Source organism: Pocillopora damicornis, chromosome 10 (assembly GCF_964200805.1).
Source record: "Pocillopora damicornis chromosome 10, jaPocDami1.2, whole genome shotgun sequence".
Lineage (NCBI taxonomy): Eukaryota > Metazoa > Cnidaria > Anthozoa > Scleractinia > Pocilloporidae > Pocillopora > Pocillopora damicornis.
In genome coordinates this window covers 16,604,960-16,625,595 of record NC_142679.1, presented here as the reverse complement: position 1 = coordinate 16,625,595, position 20,636 = coordinate 16,604,960, and the positions used below count along the sequence as shown (strand labels likewise).

Sequence of the window (20,636 nt, the reverse complement as noted above, 5' to 3'; positions counted from 1 at the left end):
AATCGGACAGTTCGAGCAGCCAATCATACTAAGTTCACTCCACTCTAAATCAACCAGTCACAGAATTGATCACAATAACCATAGCAACAACCACTTATTCTGAAAAAAAAACTGGGGAATTTCCAAAATATCGGTATTTTACTCTTCAGACATTGTCTGTACCGGAGATGTTTGCTCTAATAATATATTTTTTCGGAAATTACAACGGTTATGATTAATTGGTAACAGGACTTCGTTTCGTTCAATTCGGTCTGTAATCATACGAGTGATTCACAAATCAGACTGCTGCTGCGCGGTCGTCCGATTTTGTTAATCACTCGTATGAGTACAGACCGAATTGGACTCCACTCGCCCCTGTTATCATTACTAATTGCAATGCAATTAGTGAATCAAAAGAAACCACTCTTTTGGGAAGTTCCAAAGTGACCTGTGCTGTGCGCAAAGAAGCAAAAACAATTATTTCAACTTGATCACAGTAGGTTTCTGTTCAACTAATCAGCTGCCCTTAAATTGCATCTTTTGTAACCAGTGCATGATGCAAAAGTCCTCTACTGGTCGAAATAAGACATTTAAAAAACAGGATTCCCATACAATAGCAAGTTTACCAGGAGACATTTATGAAAAATCATACTGTGTACATTTTCATTAAGTTTTGATGAAGGTTTTAAGTTCCTGTGGTTCTCATTTGTCAAATTAATGGCCTGCCTGCAAATGATGTTAATTTGAACGTCGCTGGCGTCAGAGGGAGGAGCTTTCGGAGCTGGCGAATTCTTCTTGTTATATGTGATTCGTTTTGATGTATAGTTAATTCTTACTCAGTAAGACGTCGACTTCATCAAAGTAATTATGACGCATTAGTTCCTTTTAATAGCACTTTGATTAAACTTGACTCCCCGGCTATCGATAGTTGTCCAAGTTAAAAGAGTTTCTCTGCTGAATCACGCTGTTATTAATGAATGATACATATATTTACAAATTTCACCTTTCGGTACAGGGACAACTCACGTAGCTTAGGCGGAATAAAGCGAGTACTCAGAAAGTTCCTCAACATTAAATCATTTGAAGAAGTCACTTGACGCTGAACAAGAAGTCTTTTTATAGAGCGGCATCCATTTCGAGGTTCTCATGGTTGAAACAGCATCAGGCAACTTGTCTGATTCAGTGCCTATTCGCAAAAATAGGAAAACTGTTGCAAATCTAAAATTCAGGGGCGGCACCTATATTTTATGAACAAGTAATTTTTTTTTTGACGCTATGCTTTTCATCTTTTGTTTCATAGCTTGCTATTCACTCACAAAAAGCAAACATGTTTTCCCATTATGGTTACTTATTTTCACCATTAATATTTTATATCGTTCTACTATTTAACAAGAATAGATTTAGTTCTCTTACCGCAATCGATTGAAGGTTAATGTCGTATCGTTATAAAGTCAGCAGAGGGTAAATACTTAAAGGAAACCTGCAAGTTAGAAATATCGTAGTATTTTTCATTAGAAAGAAGAGAATCCACTACTGTTTTTCTATCGCTGTCGAAAGCACGAGCTCTCTGCAGTCTTTTCAAAGCACTATGACGAGACGAATCAAAAATATCGTAACAGCTTTGCAGTGTTTGCTTCAGATCAGTTTCTTTTGCAGTTTTAAAGTACCTTTCGTATTTTGCACAGAATCAGCTTCAGGCGTCTTTGAAAGATACGAAGGTAGGAGAAAGAACATTTTATACTTTATGAAAAAAGCACTGTAAGGTGACTGGCCTGTCTCTAAACTGATCGAGTCTAAAAACTTTGGACTTCTCCGAGAAAAAGAAATTGGAAAATTCAAAGTGGGAGTCGAACCACTTTATTTTCGATCATCTTATAACAGTTAACCGTGATTTTCTCCATCATTTGCATTTCCATATCAGCGTCATGATCACAAATATCCACCTGTTCATTCAAGATGAAAATATTTAGATCTGTTCTTTAATCTGCAGGTTACTCCTTACATGGGCACGTGATCAGTATGTGTAACAGCAAAGATGTGGAGTGTGGATTGCGGTGTTTGAGAAACGAGAGATGTCGATCATATAACTGTTTTCGTGCTCAGAGCTTCGGTTCCATGTGCTATTTAAACAGCGAAACAAGAAGGTCCAAACCAAAAGACTTTGTGGCAAATCAGGGTGTAACCTACTTTGAAGTACCGCAGGTTTGTTGTTTCCCACCGTCAGATACCAGACTCACAGAGACCGCGATGATCGTAATAGTTCTCTATGCTTCTAAACAAAAACATACGGCTAAAATTTATCAACGGAGAGAGAATTCAATCGTGAAGCTTCAATGATATTTGTTTTGTTTTGTTTTGATAATATTTAGAAAGTCCTGCGATCTGTAGAAGAGATAGGGGGTTAATGACAAATATGAAAAACTGAAAAGATTTGAAAACGTATCCCGATCAAAAGACATGTTTAAGTACGGACTGAAAAGTTGTAAATTTGTCAGTACGACTAATGAATAGTCAGAAGGTTTTGACTATAGAAGAGAGCAAAAACCTTTATCAATAAACCAATTCAAAATGATAAAAATAGTGGTTTACCTTTCAATGTGAGAGCAGCGCTATAATTGGCAGAACCACAGAATCACTGCCGAACTCGCATTCACATTTACGGTTTTGGCAAAATAGAATGTCCTCGTCCTTTAAGATGCACAGAAAGGTCCTAACAGTCCCTCTATAAATTCAGTTCAAGAAACTATTGAGGAGATTTCGATTACTTTTATACTTTCGGCAAGCATCACAAGTTAAAAATTGTGCAATACCAGCTGATTTTCAACCCAAAGGGTCTAGGTGCAAAAATTTGGACGAAAACTTGGAGCAAATTAGCGCATATCGAGCCACTCCTCTACTGAATACTGTAAGAAAAACACGGGTTTTTTTATGTTTGTGTTCCTCAGTCTTTCTTTTCATTATCCATCTAAGAAGAGGGGCAAAATATAACTTGTCTGACAATAGGGATGAAAGTGTCCGCGAATGTACTCTTTAATTTATGCAGTTTCAATGTCTCTCCTCATCAGCTGCAGGTCATAAACTCGAATTTTGTTCGTGAAGACCTTGGGAGGTGGAGTCATCAACAGAGTAACTCTGGAACTAGTGGAACCATCAACCAATCAGGTAGTGAAACTTGAGTCGAGTACCGTCACTGATCTAACAGTTCACCCCAAAATGTGCAGAAACTGAAAGAACTCGGTGCAGTATTTCTGATGACAGTTTACAGGTTTGCTTGATGCTCCTTACAAATGCTTGCACAGTTTTAATAAGTTGATTTGTTTCGATGGGATCCGCGTTAACTGCCGATGCACTCAGTGGTACGCCGAATTACGAAACGCAGCACAGAGATGTACAAGAAGTCTTATACACAGAAGTAAATCATAATTGCTTTCTACGAATTGCAAAATTACCCTTGACACGGCAGCAAAAGTATAAGTTCAGTAAGAAAGAAAGAATAAAATGAAGAATAAAACATGAAGACACAATGATTGTCGAGGATAGAAAAGATTAACGCGGATTTGTTTGCGGAATAGTTTGGCTTCATTTCTCGAGATGAACAACAAATGAATTTCTCAACAATAGGACATGGTAGAAATCAAAGTGCTCTGTGAGCAAACTCGTGAATTGACACATGATTTTTTTAGATTATGTTTAATGTTATCTGGTTTAGGGAATTTTGTGGTTGATTGTCATATCTAGAGTACGAGCAGTAGTTCAGTGTTCGCTAATGTAGCAAAGAAACAAAGTAACGTTGGGATAAGAAGGCATTACAATTGAAATGATCATGCTATTACATTTGACAAGGTGGATGATGTCATGTGTTTTAAACGTCTATCATTTTTGTTTCTGGTTCAAAAGAAAAGGTTGGAAGTAAATGTGGGTGAAAAGTGAAATTTACTGTCTTTCGTTGTAAATATTAGAAAATCAAGGCAATACTGTCTTAATGAAAACATTAACGATTCCCTCTTTATCAAATGAGACAAACGGGAACGAGTTTTGAGTGATATAACTAAGCCAAGCCTGCCACCGTCATTTTGGATCTCCGCCTGGGTAGATTTAGGTCACGTGCTAGGCAACGTATGATCAATAACAAGATAGAATTTCATTTCAGGCCTATTTATCAATTTTGTGGTGTGTAACTTTCGCATTTTAGTACGTTGTTTGTATGTTGAATCTTCAAATTGTCTTGAAACTTAAAAGAAAATTGTTCTTTAAAAATTCACTGAAAATCGGTAGCTAAAATTGTTTGTTTAGGTGTTATCTGATTTTCGTGTTAACTTGTTATTTCGTCAGTCGCCGGCATCTTTTGTTGCTTCTCACAGGAAAAACACACGCGACGAAACGTAATGATCAATTTTGTCCTCAATCTCACGCTATAACAGAAAAAGCTTTTGAACATCTGTAAACTCCGAGCGCTTCGCAGTAAGTGATATTTTCAATGAATCTCCGGATTGTTTTCAAGTTCAAGGACTGTAAATTACAATTTTATGAAAAACGAAGGTTGTTCTGTTATTTCAGTGTGAATCCTTGCATGCCTGCCAGTCGCTGGCGCCGCTTGTTGAAACTAAAACGAAAAAAAAACTCTTTTAAGATTATCATTGGCTTCTTTTTCACCCCACCACTATTCTTAGCAACAAAGGTCGCCATTTCGTCTGTTTATTGCTCGCCAAAAACTATAAAATGCACTCAAAAGCCTAAAATCTAAAAAAAGTTTACAGGAATCGACCAATCGAGCGAGCGAGCGAATGCCATTCCCCACATCGTATCTATAACTCGCTCTTGCGCATGCGCGCAATTCACGAGTTAAAAAGAAGAAATTCATTCAGACATAGTTTGACGCTACTCTGGTTTGCAGATTTAATGAATGTAACCGAAGAAGTTACGATTCATAGACCCAACGTTTCGACACTCCTGTCTAGTGCCTTCATCAGGGGTGATCTAAACGCTGCAACAAGAGGTCCTTTTATATGATCACTAATTATCGGCCTTTTTTTCTGACGAGGTGTAAATAGGCGTTAGGAAGCAAACCGCCATCATCAAGATTTAAAGGAGCGTGGGCGGAGTTAATATGCCAAGCCTCCAAACCTACCCACACCGACAAATACCTCGCTTTCGATTCTCACCACCCTACTTGCCATAAAAAGTCTGTAGCCAAAACTTTACTTAGGAGGGCTGACTGTCAACCATCTTCACTCGATTCGAAGGCTGAGGAGAGGAAATATGTTGCCAATGTCCTAAAGGCAAATGGCTATACAAAAACTTTTCTCCGTAACTGCCAAAAACCAGTTACAAATAGTAACGCTCTTGATGAAAGAGAACCAGTGACTGGTTTTGCTGTTATTCCTTACATACAGGGTGTTACGGAACCCATCAAGAGAATTTTGAATAGCCACAACGTTAAAGTTGCTCAAAAACCTTTTCGGACTTTGGGGCATATTTTCGCCAAACCTAAGGATCCTGTCACGAAAGAATAACGAACCGACGCCGTTTATTCTATTCCTTGCAATGACTGTGACAACGAATACATCGGACAGACCAAACGTCAGTTTGGTATACGGTTAAAAGAGCACCAAAAAGCGGTTTTTCTTTGCAAAAAGGAAAATTCAGCTTTATCGGAGCATACATGCCTAACCAACCATACAATTGGGTGGGATAATTCTAAAATTACCACCACTAATCGGCGTTACTATCAGCGCCTTTGTTTGGAGGCTTCCCATATTAACTCCGCCCACGCTCCTTTAAATCGTGACGATGGCGGTTTGCTTCCTGACGCCTATTTACACCTCGTCAAAAAAAAAACGCCGCTAATTAGTGATCATATAAAAGGACCTCTTGTTGCAGCGTTTAGATCACCCCTGATGAAGGCACTAGACAGGAGTGTTGGGTCGATGAATCGTAACTTCTTCGGTTACATTCATTAAATCTGCAAACCAGAGTAGCGTCAAACTATGTCTGATTGTCCACCTGGTTGCCGTGTGACCTTCAATATAAGAAATTCATTATTTTGTTCGAAAAAAAAGATGAGAAATTTAACCTAGTGAATGTTTGTTTATTATTACGATCTTTAGAAAATATTGGATCGAGCTCCTCCTCACCTGGCGACTCCTGTAAACACATTCGTGAGTCGAGAGTTTCCCTGGAAGACGGGGAGTACTGGATCGACCCTGAGAAATATGGAAACCCTTTGAAAGTTTTCTGTGACATGACAACCGACGGAGGTAAAAGCTTATAACTTATCTAGTAATCTTTCAAGCCTTTCCTTGTCTTTTCCACGCTCAGTATTTGGTATCGAATTGTTTAAACCATTTACATTGCAACGAGTCGATTTAAAAGTGTTGTTTGTAACAGGTGGCTGGCTTCTTGTCGCTAACTTGGAGATGCTCAGCTCTAAACCGCCCAAGAAATGGACCGCTGAGACATCATACCGCGGGATCAGCAACTTTGCCAACAACGAAATGGGTATCAGACTGAGCGCCATGAAAGAACTCAGAAGCCACTTGTCTTTCACTCAACTAAGATTCTACTGCAGCAAACAACAAGGACGCACTTTCCACGTGACAACAGCTGCTAACAGCTCTGGTGAAGCTGTGGCCCAGTACTTCAGCGGCCAGACGGACGTTCTCCCCTCTTCTTGCAACTCGTTTGAAAGAATGCAGGGAGATAACTCCCGATTAGCTTCAAAGTGTGATAGATGGGGAAATGACGGCTCAAAATACGCTGGAAAGTGGGGACATCATAAACACCGTGGAGAGCGTAGGATGTACAATCACGCAGCTTTCATTCCAGAAGAATATCATTGGGTGGCCGTTTTGGGTAAATGGTGGTGTGATGATGATAATGGAAGTAATTTAATAGCGATATCACCCGGTGATGTTTGGAAAGTTTATGTGCGTTGAAATTCCGAGTGTATATGCCTGTTTCCATGAGGGCACCTCGTAAACAGGATCAAATATCCGTCAGGAAACCCATACAAAACACCTCTTGATTCCTGAGCCGTTCCTTGCACAGTTGTAGATCACAGCCAAACAGTACATGTCCATCGATCTGGCAATGGTCCAAACTTCTTCATCGGGAAAAAAGTCAAAAACCCAACAAATCGTTCATTACATGTAGTAACCCCCTGTTGACCAACGAGATCTTGGAATTTTGTACACTGTAAGAAATTTGTAAATAGTTTTTTAGCTTTAAGTCTGTTAAATTCCATTTAGCCCTCAATCTACATAATTTTGTGCACCAATTAATGGTAGGTGTATTTTCAGGCTATTTCAGAACGTGAAGTCATCCGCAATGATGGCGTTCAAGATGGCTGCCATCCTTGATTGTACGAAAATTTCTATTTAACCGAAATATGACGTAACACAACCGAACTCATTTCATGGAGTCAGATCTTGTAGCCATGGCAATATCATTCCAAGAAAATCCTCTTTCGCTAAGAGTCAAAATAAAATCTTCAGAAGATTAGTCTGGATAAAAGGGACGCGAAGCTAAAATTTTTGTCAAGAATCAGTTTGCCTTACCAATTAAACTGACAAGAAGACCTCCAGTAACCCAATGGTTCAAGGTCTAAGCCCTTTGTTTTGTATGCTATTCACAAGGGAATATTCAATTCAAAGTGTTTGCAAAGTTGTGTTGGTCCGGGTAGAAACTTGAGGTAAATTTGGAAAGTACTACTGTGACAAACTATTACAAAAATTCTCGAATGTGATTGGTTATCACCAGCACTGGTGAAACTCTCATCCAGCACTTCAGCTGACAACCGGATGATCCTCTCTCCTCATATAACTCGTTCGAAAGAATGAACGACCAAACTTCTCAACTGGGAAAATGACGGTTCATAACTCGATGGAAAATGGGGATTGAACTTCATAAATTTCGATCTAATCTGCGTGATACTTTATTTTCCTTATGTCCTACGCTCTTGAAATTGTTTATAATTCCACCTGCCTGTTAAACCATTTACTCCCAAATGTGATTAACACGAAACTTTCCCTATAATATCCATGCACTATACAGCAAACAGTTAAAGAGAGTATTCGAAATTATCAGATGGAAGCTGCTATCTTGAGCTAGCACCAAGTCTCATATATAATTTACAGGGAAATGTGTAGCAGCCAGAGGAGAGAATCAGCAATCGGATCTTGGGAGTTTAAGGGTTATAATATATTATTGTTATTGTATAAGCACATCTATGTGGATATTTTGTTAGTTTTAATTCTAAAGAAATGCAATTTAATCATCAAACCGCAAAATTGGAGGGTTATTTAATGTTGAATATGAATTTAAGCAATTACAACCTTATAAAATATCAAAGGCTATTGACTTTTATTTCATCAACACAACAAAAAGAGAAGGCATTTCAAACAAAGCAAACCAAGGCAAATTGAATCGTGCCCTCTACGTTCCGTTTATCCATATAAAGTAGATATTTTCCTATCACGGTAATTTCAGGTGTATGAAAGAGGGAAATTAGTGAATTTGTTTTGATCAAGGATTTACCGAAATCAACTGTCTAAGTGTGTAAAATTCGCTTTTCTTTTTTGCCTCGGAATTTCGCGTTTAAGTTTTAAGTAGTGATACTAGGAGTGGTGATAATAGGAGATAAATTAATAGTGGATGGAACATGTTATTTGCCTTTCATTCTATTAGCATATTTTTACTCCAGGACAACCAAAAAATTAACGATTACTTATTTTGAGAACGGTATTGAAGTTGACATATGGCATGTCTTGCAAGTTTTTAATAAGATGGAAAGTTTTTGAAAACATCCTTTGCACAGCTTTTTAAATAATTGGCAACGACAGTGATGAAATAATCAAATATTTGATTTTCGTAAGATCAAAACATAAATTAGCTGGAACTTTTATTGAACTACGTGAAGTTATAGATTAGTTTGCCATCAACATTGATACATTATTGAGTAGATTGGTCGCAGACGACACTCAGAGCTGTGTTGGAAAGGTACAAGATCCATTTTTTCTTTCCATTATAATTTGCCATAAGATTTTCATGCGTGGCAAAAAAAAATTGTTCTTTCAGACCGGAAGAATAACTTTCAAGGAGCAAATTTCTCTGTGTAAAAAGGTTAGCAGTTCGTTTTCAAAAGGTTAATTGATATCCGAACCGGAACAGCTACACAAACGTTTGCGATTTCTGAAAGAGAAATCGCTTTTTAGTTCAACAAACCGACCAACGTATTGTTAGAATTTTTTTTATCAGCCTCGCGAAACTACACTGGCTTCAAACTATTGGAAGAGGATTAATTGTTTGAGTCTATATCATTAACTAAAAAAGGATCGATGCAAAGTAATGGGGCTTATCAAGAAAAAAAGCTTACGCACTAGGTGAGACTTGTACATGTTATGTACATGTTCCAATTCTTACCTATAAATTTCCCATTTTCATAGATCTGACACAACTGAGATTGGGTTTTTTTACTTTAGAATTTCACCAATGCCTTTTCTAAAGCACTGGAGACGAAATGGTAAAGAAAACTTCTTTCTGCATTAACATGCATTGGGAGGATATTTATTTCTACAGTTGCAAATATATTTGAAATGGCGGCAAAGAAAGCATAGACGGAGTTACATATCTTGGCACCCAAACAACTCCCTGTTAACGAGAGAATCTGTTCAAATGTGCCCATGGCTCCTAGATTTAATTTATCACAAACTTGAATTTTCCTCCTAATATCCATTTGTTATAACTTCGCCAATTCTACTTCTACATTATTAAAGAACTGCCTCCGGCTGCTTTCCATTCATAAACTCAACGAATGTTATGGAAATTAGTGAAAAAATTTTCCTAGTGAGTTTATATTCGAGGTAATTAGGAATCAAGTTTAGCAGCAGGAACTAATTCAGAGTGTGGGTTTATTGCCAAATATATCATCCCGTTAATCAGAATTGAGCCACTCAGCGTTAGGTTTTAAGGCTGTACTGCGGTTATGGTCCCATTGAATCACTGGCTTATCTTTCCCTCGGGACTCACATGGCCAGAAGTAACTGACATCCAATCTCACGATTGAGCCATAAATTATTCGGTTTATTTGTGTTTGAACGTATATCTGCCCCTGACAATATCAACACATCACTACGCAGATAAGAGAGTTGACGAAAACTTACTGAAAGCTCCGATGTCTGGATAAGAACCCTAGTTCTCTTGACTAACAGTTAGAAGCAAAAGAAAGGGGTACTCATAGTATCTATGATTAGAATTTGAATAAGTGAGGCCACCACTTGTCCTTGTTCACCACTTCACTCTTAACACTTCAACCTAATGTTTGGTTTTATCGCCAAGGAGATGAGAGTACAGTCGTGCTGGCCTGTGATTATCACAGTACTACTTATAACCTACGCGGGGAGTTTTGCCATTAGAACAGCATATTGCATGGTCTCGGAGCAAAATCAGGTTTTTAAAAGTCGCAACGGTGAGTTATGTAAGCCTTTAAATTTTACAACTAGGAGGTCTTGAAACTAGTGTTTATGACATAAGTCATGTTTTTAAAGACGTGCGGGTTATAACTAGTCGAAAATTGATCTGCATAGGTCAATTGCAATAGCAGTCTTAGCAGAAAGAAAAGTAAGAGAATACCAAGGTTCCAACGGCCCACGCCCTCCATATACTAGTTTGGCACCTTTGTGAGCTGAGTTATAAGGCCACAAACCTTTCCTTTTTCACAGATGATAAGAAGACAAATGATAGCACACCTTGCAACACAATAACATGACACAACACTATTGCTCAATGCAACGCGACCTGTTAGGGATACCCACTTTATCTGATAATGTACAAGAATCTAAATACAACAGTATAGCTAGTTTAAGTTAACCTCAGCGAACCATTTAAAAAAGGAAATACATAGTAAACTTATTATGAAAGAGAGTGCAAAAAAGGGCTCTCTAAAAATGAGGTCGATGTTGCCTAGCTCACGAAAAGAGTGTTCTAAACCTTAGTTGTCAAAATATCCGGCAGCGTGAGCAGGGGTTCTTTGTCCAATTACCGAGATACAGGTCAACGTCTTCCTTTACAGAAAGAGTTCTATGTGACGGTGTGCAATTTCAACCGTGCTTTGTTGCTTCATACATTGATCGATCTTTTCTGTGTTGCTTATAATTCCAGACTTTAGGCTTGTGGGACACGTCATTGAAACTTGTAACGCTGACGCGTTCGAATGTGGATTACGATATGTAAGGAACAGGAAATGCTGGTCATACAATTACTATGGTAATAAATTTTGTGAGCTGAACGACCAAACGTGGCACCTTAGCCCAGTGACCCTAATACCAGCCAATGGATTCACCTTATGGAAAGGGTAGGAACGAAGCTATACTCGATGGCAATCATTTCGTTATCCAGTTTGTAAATTCTTCGTATTCCGTTTTTAAGCATGTTACTCAATAGCTGTTTTATCATTTCTGGTTTAGTCTTTCACATTCCCCGTTTCTCGTAGCTGGTATCTCGCGACTCGCTTATTAATATTTTTGCTACTTCAATTTCTCGTTTGCAATTCTCGTCCACGGTTTTTGGTTTCTTTAGACTTGCACTGAGAAGAGAGTATAGCAAAGCCTCTCGTTGTGACTCGTTTCTTTTCAATAAGTCTCTTACTGCAACTTGGTGGTCAAAATTACTTTCTCATTTATTAAAGTTTCGCTCTTTTCGCTCCTCGTTTCTCCACATTCTTCCCTCGTTTCACAGTTTCCCGAAAAAGCTGACAATGACTAGAAACAGTCTTTGAAGATCAACACAATTTTTCCACATCTAATTTACTTCCATTTCTTTCTAGAGAGACGAGGATTTCACTCATTAAAACCCGGGCGATCTTGTATGAACATAAGGAGGACTGAGCATCCCTTGTTAAACGGAGAGTACTGGATAGACCCAGAGGGCAACGGAAACCTTATGAAAGTCTACTGTGATATGACAACTCACGGAGGTAATAAGAGAATTAAATCTGATTTCATACCCTGCTTTGTTTTGTTTTGTGTTTTTTTATATATATAATGGCGACCTATTATCTTAGGTCTTTTGGTAAAAAAACGGTATAACCCTTTGTAATATTAGATGCTGCAGGTGTATGAAAATTCTTCTCGAGCGCGTGTAGTTCAGAAATGAACGTCGTTATCTGTTTTATGATTAATAATATACATGAAAAAATTACTCAGTTCTGATTGGTTAAGATAAATGCAGTTTTCAGGTAACTCAATGCAGAAGAGGGTTAATTCAATGCAAAGAAAGTAACAAAACAGACATTCTGATTGGTCAATAATCAAAGAAACTCACAGATAGCCAATCAAATGCAAACCTTGGATGCGAAACAACGGCCAGCGTTTTAAGTAGGTTTTCTTTCGCCACCGCAACAACAATACAGCAGCTGAAAAACAGCTCTAAAAACGAAAACGCTTTAAAAAGCACTGCTTTTTGGTTGTCGGTTTGGAAAAAGGGGTTGTTTAGAGAAGGGAATTGCCAAGGAAATCAAAATTACGAGCCTTCAGCTAACACTTTGCTCGAGCGATTCTACGCCGAAATTAAAAAACAAACTTGGTTAAACCTCGCAAACGACGATTCCATTCCATCGAAAGTGATTCAGACACAGACTGATCAATTGTTTAAACTGTTTAACCGGACTTTGAACTTAATTGCGCCTTCTAGATGTAAAAATGTCATTGTATATTACTGTTTTGATCGTACGCGGTTGTTTTGACCGAATACACAGGTTTGAATAAATCATTTTTGCACCCGATGCGCGCGCTTTGCTTCTGCGTAATTATGATAAGCTATCTCGCATTTTTCATGTATATAAGTAATCACATAATTTTTCTCCAGCAGTTTGGAATAAATGAGCACTTGTTAATTTTTTCAAGGACCACAAACTGCACCCACCCTACGGGCTCATGCAATTTACTCGTGCTTATCTATTCCAAACTATTCGAAATCGTGTGATTACCTATACTTATATGCTTTTCAGGGCTAAATAAACATCATATTGATAGGAGGGATTATATTTGCTCAGGTCAAAAACAGCGAAAAAAGATCTGAGAAGGGTTGAAAATTTTAGATATTTTATCAATTTTCACTGTGCCAATTATTTCAGGGGGATGGCTTCTTATCTTCAACATCGTGTTCAACCACCAAGCCAACTTGCCAGTTAAGGAGGATTACCGAGTGATAGACAACTATCAAAATAACCAGACTTTATTGACTAACAGTGCGCTTTATAAGCTCAGAACCCACATTCATTTCACTCAGTTGAGATTTCACTGCCATAGGAAAAATGGAAGCACCTTCCATATAGTTACAAAGACCGATGAAAAAGGCGAAGCTGTAATCCAGTACTTCACAGGTCAAACTAAAAAAATTTAGTTTAATGTAAAACTGAAATTATGGCATGTCGCTTCTAAAAATAAATGAAATGTGATTGTGTAGTCTGATAGTCCGGGTGAGTGTGGTCTTGAGAAGCCTGCAGTCGATCGGTAGTTGAGACAACCTGAGTGGAGGTCATTATCGGTGTCAAGTAAATAGTTGTTGTCAGTGGAAGGTACTAAGTTGAGTTGGGTGACCTTCGTTTTTCACTACTGTCTTGCAATAAACATATCCGGATTCATGCATTTTTCTACTGTCTTTTTCCTTTTGACAGTTCCAAGCAATTTAAGTTTCATCTCAATTTATGGTAGCTCTGAACCTGCGACTTCCTTTTTCTTAAAAAGTGTGAAAAACGTTGCAAAAGGATTTATTCGTATTACTTACTGTAACTCTAAAACAAAAAGAAATGGGTGTCACCTAAAATGTTGCTGCACCCCCCCCCCTCTCTCCCTTATTCTCAGTTAATTGATATTCATTGTTCTAAATTTCTCATTTCATACTCTTTTGGCGACGACTGATCCCTTCGGTTCCCCCGAAAACCATGTGTCTTCCAAAAATCTCTCTTCCACCCCCCCTCCCCCCCGATAAATAATAACTGATCTGTTGACAGATTTTGAATGATCAAGGTATGGCTTATATCCCTCGTAAAACATATGGCTCTGTAATATTTTTACGAATATTCCCCAGCCCCCCCCCCCCCATCCCCTTCATTGGTAGTTAATTGACATTCAATTTTTTATACTTCCCCTTTTATACTCTGTTGGCGAGGACAGATTCCCCCCCTCCGTTCCCCCTAAAAACCATGAAACCCCCAAAATCCCCCCCCCCAAGCTGATAAATTATTACTAGTTCCATTATTTTCCCTTTTACCTGTAGTTAAAATTTAGTGGGTCCCAGCTATAGCCACTGATTCAGAGAAGGATTTTGATCACCTATGTCCAAACGATATCACCTGCTCAGAGTCGCTAATGGAAAGTTGATTAAAGTCTCAAATGACAATTTCATGTTAAATTATTAATTAAGGCAATTACGTAGTTTCAAAGTTCAAAGTTGAATTGTTGTCTACTAGCTATTCTCAATCGCATCAACTTAAACGAAAAAGAAGATGTCATTTCTCAACAAAGCAAAACGTAAGAAAATAATTTTGTTCCTCGTACGTCCCGGGTATTCATACGCAATGGATATTTTTCTTACACTGTAATTTCTGTCATACCGCAGTGGGCAATGGGTGAATTTGCCCGGATTGCGGATTTACCGAACAGCTGCCTGAGTGGTTAAAGTTCGCAATTTTTCTTTTCTTTTTCTTTTGGCCTCAGAATTTCGTGTTGTCAGTTTTTAGCTTGCAAAATAGTCAACAATATTACTACGAGAAACGCCATAGTCTGAAACAACTTCTACTACTGGAAATCTGTTTTTTCCAAAAGTCTTTATAGCTCTGAGATATTGATTCTTAATCCAGAACTACAGTTTGTGCTCAATAATTATAAAGCATTTATTAGCCAGTTTTAATCACACATTGCCTTAAAATCATCTCACTGGCTTCTTTTGTAGTCATTGACTCTAAGATTTTTATTGGAATTATGGAAGAATTTTCCTCAGAAAGTTAAGACATGTAAAGTGATTGGAAAACAAATTTCGAAGTAAATGATTAAATGTGAATGACTGGTGCGTATCACCCAATATCTTTCATTCTGTGTGAGGTTGCCAACTTTTTGAATCGCTGCCCTCTCTTATCCTCCAGTTTCGTGTGGGCAGACGGAAGTAATTGACATAAACTCCAGCGATCTCGATCTACGATCGATCGATCGATCGATCAAACAATCATCATAACTCATTTAAAGTATTTGACGGCGGACAACATCATTTTATTGCAACACAGGTGGGTAAGCGAAAGCTTCTATCTAGATAAGACCCTAAGTTCCCTTTAGTAAATAACATACGTATCAGCCAAAAGAGGGAGTTACTCTTCAGATCTTAGGACCGTATTAGGTAAGATGTTAAATGAGCTCGAGGACATCAGTTGTCCTTAACATCAACACTGCATATTTTTGTTTGGTTTCATCGCCTAGGAGATAAGAATATTGTTCGTAAGAGAATAAATAGCGTGCACCTGCTTTGCTAAAAAAAGTTCTCACACACAAACAATTTTGTTCACTAATCAGCGAGAAGAGCCATTATTGAGTTTCTCAGCTCTACGTGTTATTTTGCTCAGCGTTTCCATCTTTGGGTGATTTATCAGTCTTAAGATTCATTTGCTTGTTCAAATTAATCTCGTCAACGGATTTACTCCTTCATTCAAAGGGTTACCAGGGCAAATTAGCGCGGGTAGAAGGTACGTGTCAGTGGGTGTTATTTATATACTTTCATAGTTCGCCGACTTTACAAAATTTGAAAATAAGAATACTTTGTTGTGAAACTATTTAATTATTTATAACTGAACTGCTTTGTTGTTATGAAAAATAGGCCACAAACAGGCGTAAGTCCAGAAACAAAAAAGATCAAAACAGTAACTGTTTTGATCTTTTTAGAAAAAAACGCTATTTGATGATGTTTTCGACTGGGCTTGGAATGTTATTTATCCAGACGCATGTAAAGGAAAAAAAAATTGGGACTGCTGCCATTTTTAGTTGTGTATAGGTTTGTTTGACATATCTTGTCATTCTAAAATTTGCATCAAATGCCATTTCACGAGTTGCATTATCTTGTTTGTTCTCAGTATCCTCGGGGTATTCCTCACTAAAGATGTTACTTGGGATCTATATTCCATTTTTCTTGGTTTTTTTGAGACCATACCTTATCTTCCCTGCTGCACGACATTCGGAAAGTTGTTCAGTTGTGTTCGAGAGCCATGACGGTAAGTTAGGATGAGATGAAAATTTGAATGAAGTTAATTTGGGTTGAGTTAAGTTATGTTGACCTGGGAGACTTCAAAGTTCATCTACAAAATTTGAAGTTTTAGGGTTCCACGATTCAGATTTCACTTTGTGGAGCACCAAAGTGATTGTAGGCGTCAGGATTTCGTAATTCTTTTTGTTCGTGCTTTCCGTTTTTTGGCTTAGCCTAGCTTTTTGTGTTCTTGCAGCTTTTGTTAATTAGTTTTATACTGTGTGCTTCTTTTGTTTTGTATGTGTGGGTAAGTTCTATGTCTGTTATAGTCCAGTGTAGATGCAGCTTGTCTCGGTCATAATCGTCTGTTACCGCTTTGCTTTGCTTCGCATCGGTTCGTTTGTTTTTGTACAGGCGATGAACTATATTAGGTACGTTAAGACATGCAACTACAGGGATAATAAGCCCAGGAATAACTAAATAACGAAGATACGAGAAAATAATTAAAAACTCACTATGACGAAATTGACTTGTGTTGCTAATAAACCAAGTGGTATGAAAGTTCGTTTCGAGTTTCTCTATGTCAAAACTAATTTTGCCTTCATTCTCATAGGGTATGCCTTATTTGGTCACCAATTCATCAAATTCAACGTTTCCGACTACTCTGAGTGTGCTTTGAAGTGCATGGCAAATGACACCTGTCATTCATACAATCTTCAAGCCAAAAACAGTAGGCACAAGTATCAAGTGTGTGAGTTAAATAACCAATCACGAATATCCAAACCTGGCGACTTTAAGCACAGGCACGGATATGTTTACAATGGTGCTGTTCCGGTAGGTTTACATGAAACGCTTGTGAAGTTATTTTCTGCAGGAAATAATTTTGAATTATTAAATCTGCTATCACTTCTCAAAATTCTAAATGAAGTTCTTGTTTACCTTGCGTACAACCTTAGAACCGGTACATTTTTCTTTTCCCAATATATATATATATATATATGTGAATATACTACATAGATCTCTATTCATGTGATAAGGTGAACTATATATATATGCACTTTGATTGGTTCTTTGCTATCGGAGGACAGACACAGTAATGACATCATCAAAGATAGGATTTTACATCGTTACTGATACAAAACATATGCATTCTATGTTTCCGTGAGTCTGTACCGAAATAAATCAGGGAAGTTGTAATCAGTGACACTCTGCTGCACCCCGTGCGTCACTTTCGTTTTTTGTTTTTATCTTAATTTGACGTCCTCTGTGACCGATTGATGAAAACAAACCCACGGCAACATGGTTTTCAGTGACAATGTATCTCAGTCAATCGACATGGTCACTGGTTCTTTGTGTCCAACAGCTTCGTTGAATTTGCTTATCGTAGGTGTCCTGTGTTCCAAAAATTTGCCTTGGGAAAGATAACTGTCAGTGTCATCCGGGGTACAAGGGACCGGAATGCCTGATGGGTAAGATGGAATGCGATTGACTCATATGTTTTTGCGGCATGAAATTTCTTTTCATTGATGACAACAAAGCAATCAGGGCTTCTTTAGTTTTGGTCTATCGTTATCATATGCTATAGAAATGCTAAGAAAAGAATCAAAGCAACAAGACTATAACCTAAGATTGACTATTTGATTGGTTCTTACCTATGATCCATTGGAGGACAGACTTATAAATGGCGTCATTATTCACAAGTTTTGCTTCTTTATTATATTAAACAAATTGATTCCATGTTGCCGTGCTTTCAGTTGGTAGTTACATTCTCCACTCAGAATCAGTCATTAGGGTCAAGGAAATAAAGGAAATGATCGCCTACGAGACAAGCCGTTGATCGTTAAACAAAGACTCACTGTTATTACCGCAGGCAATGTGTAACGAAAAGCGTAGAGAATATGAATATAGATGCAAAGGGTTAAAGCGCACTTATAGATTGTGTTGATGATAATAAGAGCTGCGATTTAGAAGCTTAATTTTTATCTCTTTCTTTGAAAATTATCAAGTGAGACTTGGCCATTTTGCTGCAAATCCTGGAAAATCTTGCAAGCATATTCTTGAAGCAAAGGACTCTAAAGGAGATGGGGAATACTGGATCGACCCTGAGGGCAAAGGAAACCCTTTGAAGGTCTACTGTGATATGAAAACTGACGGAGGTAGGTAAATGGTACCAACAGATGATACCACATAAAAATATGCATCGCAATCTGTCATGTCCAAATCATTAAAAGGAATCGAGATATCAACACTATTTTACATTTAAAAACTCCACAAGATTTCGCATTTCTACCTAGAATACTTTAGAATTGATGTGTGATGTACGGTCTTTATCTAACATTTCTAGGAGGCTGGCTTCTTACTTCCATCTTTATGGTAGATAGCTCGACCACTCCTCCCGCTTGGACCGTTGAGCCATCGTACCGCGGGATCAGCAAATTCACCAATCACAAAATGGGTATCACAATTAGCGCCATGAAAGAACTCAGAAGACACTTGTCTTTCACTCAGATGAGATTCCACTGCAGCAAACAACAGGGACGTACATTCCACGTGACCACTGCTGCTAACAGCTCTGGTGATGCTGTAGTCCAGTATTTCAGCGGTCAGACGAACACCCGGCCAGACTCGTGTCTCTCTTTTGTTAGAATGAAAGATGACAACTCTTATCTCGCCAGGTATTGTGCCCAATGGGGAAACAACGGATTCGCAGGGAAGTGGGGGCATGGAAACAAAGACAGTGAAACGCGTTTGTACGATCACACTGCATATGTTGCTCACCAGTATCACTGGCTGACAACCTCTGGAGAGCGCTTGTGCGACGACAGGAACGACAATACCTTTATAACTTTGTCAAAGGGAGACTTTTGGAAGATTTTTGTTCGTTAAACAGTTGGCGACTCGCAGAATTGACAGGAGAAACACACACTTAACAAACGACTTACACCCAGCATAGCCTTAAAAAAGAGAAATGTCTACACGAGAGTTTTTGCCTACACGAAACGCTTGAATATTATACGATATCACGAGTGAATAATAAAAAAATTGCGTTTTAGGTGAATGTGTTCCATATTCATTTGCCTTTGATGGTGGTGATATCGAGCACCTTCAAAGTGCTCTCAATTGCAGTGTTTAATGGATAATCACAGCGTCCAGAGAACTGTAACTTGCAGTGATTTGGGTGCAAGTCTTAACAAGTAGAACATTAGTGTACATCTGTGCGTAAAATCCTTATTAATCCCTTGTAGCTGCATGTATGAGACAGAAAAACTAATCCGTTTCTTGTCACTGAATTGCTTATGCGTACAGCTTACCTCCATCACTTGTCATGTCACAGTGGACTTTTAAAGGGTTTTCGTTTTTCTCAAGGTCGATCCAATACTCCCTATTCCCTATGGAGTACATGAATTGCCAAGGTCCTGGAAACTCGAGCCTTTCTTAGCTACTAAGGTAATAAATCAAGATTCAGCCTCAGTCGATAAAACCATACAGAGACCGCTTCGTGATGAGTTCTTGCTTCGATCAAAAAATAATACAAAAATGATGCAACATAACACTTTTCTAAAATAGACTCAATGTTGTATAGCGCCGTCTGTTCTGTACGATCGTCGTAATGTGGTAAGAACAAAAAAGAGGCCATGAGACGCAGGAAATCAATATATCATACGAAATAACCAAGCAAAATGGATGTATAACTTACCTTACTGCGTAGTGTAGTTTGGGAGGAGTGTTCAACCTAAACAATCATCCTCAAAATTACGTGGAAATGGTTTGAAGCATAGAGGACTGACATTCACAGATTTCACAGACCAATTAGGAGTTTCAACAGATTATCATTTCTTACGAGGTCGATAAATAAACAGTTCAAAACTTTAAAAAATGCTAGTATAAGGAGATCGTGCTTCATCAGTCAAAATAAACTTTCACCCTTAAAACTATACCGGGATGTGATGAAAGCCAGGAGATATGATTAACTAACTCAAAAAATAATTAGGTACTCCAGGGCGGCATAAGGATGGAATTTTGACGACATGCTGATTTAAATGTGGCAGAATCAATGGATAGTAAATGATCAGTACCTTTAGAACCACCAATAAATGGTTCTAGAGGTATTTCTAAAGAGAACTTCTGTTCAATCAGGCGAGTAAGGAAAGCGCTTCGTTACGAAATCAGTAAGAAAATTTTTTGGAGTGGTGTAAATTTTTCAGAATTATATTGACTTTTCTAATTAAAATTGAATATAAACATAATGTGCCTTTCCGGATTTCAATTGCGAAAATTTTGCTTGAAGTTTAGCGTCAAATTAAATGCGCACAATTATAAAATTTTTTTGCTCACTAGCAAGGCATTTAACGAGCTTCAGGTCGTTTGCTTTAAGCAGCTGCTGCCAAAAGGCTAATTAACGCAAAATCAATCCAGTCACAAAAAAGAACCAC

General features: G+C 38.1%; 2 protein-coding genes across 2 annotated transcripts; both read left to right on the top strand.

The window, feature by feature from the left end:
• The first annotated feature begins 456 nt into the window (after positions 1-456).
• LOC113679332 (uncharacterized) lies at positions 457-7,732 on the top strand. Its single transcript, XM_027196287.2, has 5 exons — positions 457-1,697; positions 1,970-2,181; positions 3,045-3,141; positions 6,087-6,236; positions 6,367-7,732. Exons 1-5 carry the CDS (start codon positions 1,568-1,570, stop codon positions 6,912-6,914), a joined length of 1,137 nt encoding a protein of 378 aa, XP_027052088.2. The 5' UTR covers positions 457-1,567; the 3' UTR covers positions 6,915-7,732.
• An 8,166-nt stretch (positions 7,733-15,898) lies between these two features.
• On the top strand, positions 15,899-20,021 carry LOC113679293 (uncharacterized). The gene is made up of 6 exons (XM_089185951.1): positions 15,899-16,014; positions 16,094-16,231; positions 16,817-17,037; positions 17,591-17,672; positions 18,210-18,359; positions 18,548-20,021. Exons 2-6 carry the CDS (start codon positions 16,120-16,122, stop codon positions 19,087-19,089), a joined length of 1,107 nt encoding a protein of 368 aa, XP_089042077.1. The 5' UTR covers positions 15,899-16,014; positions 16,094-16,119; the 3' UTR covers positions 19,090-20,021.
• The last annotated feature ends 615 nt before the right edge of the window (positions 20,022-20,636 follow it).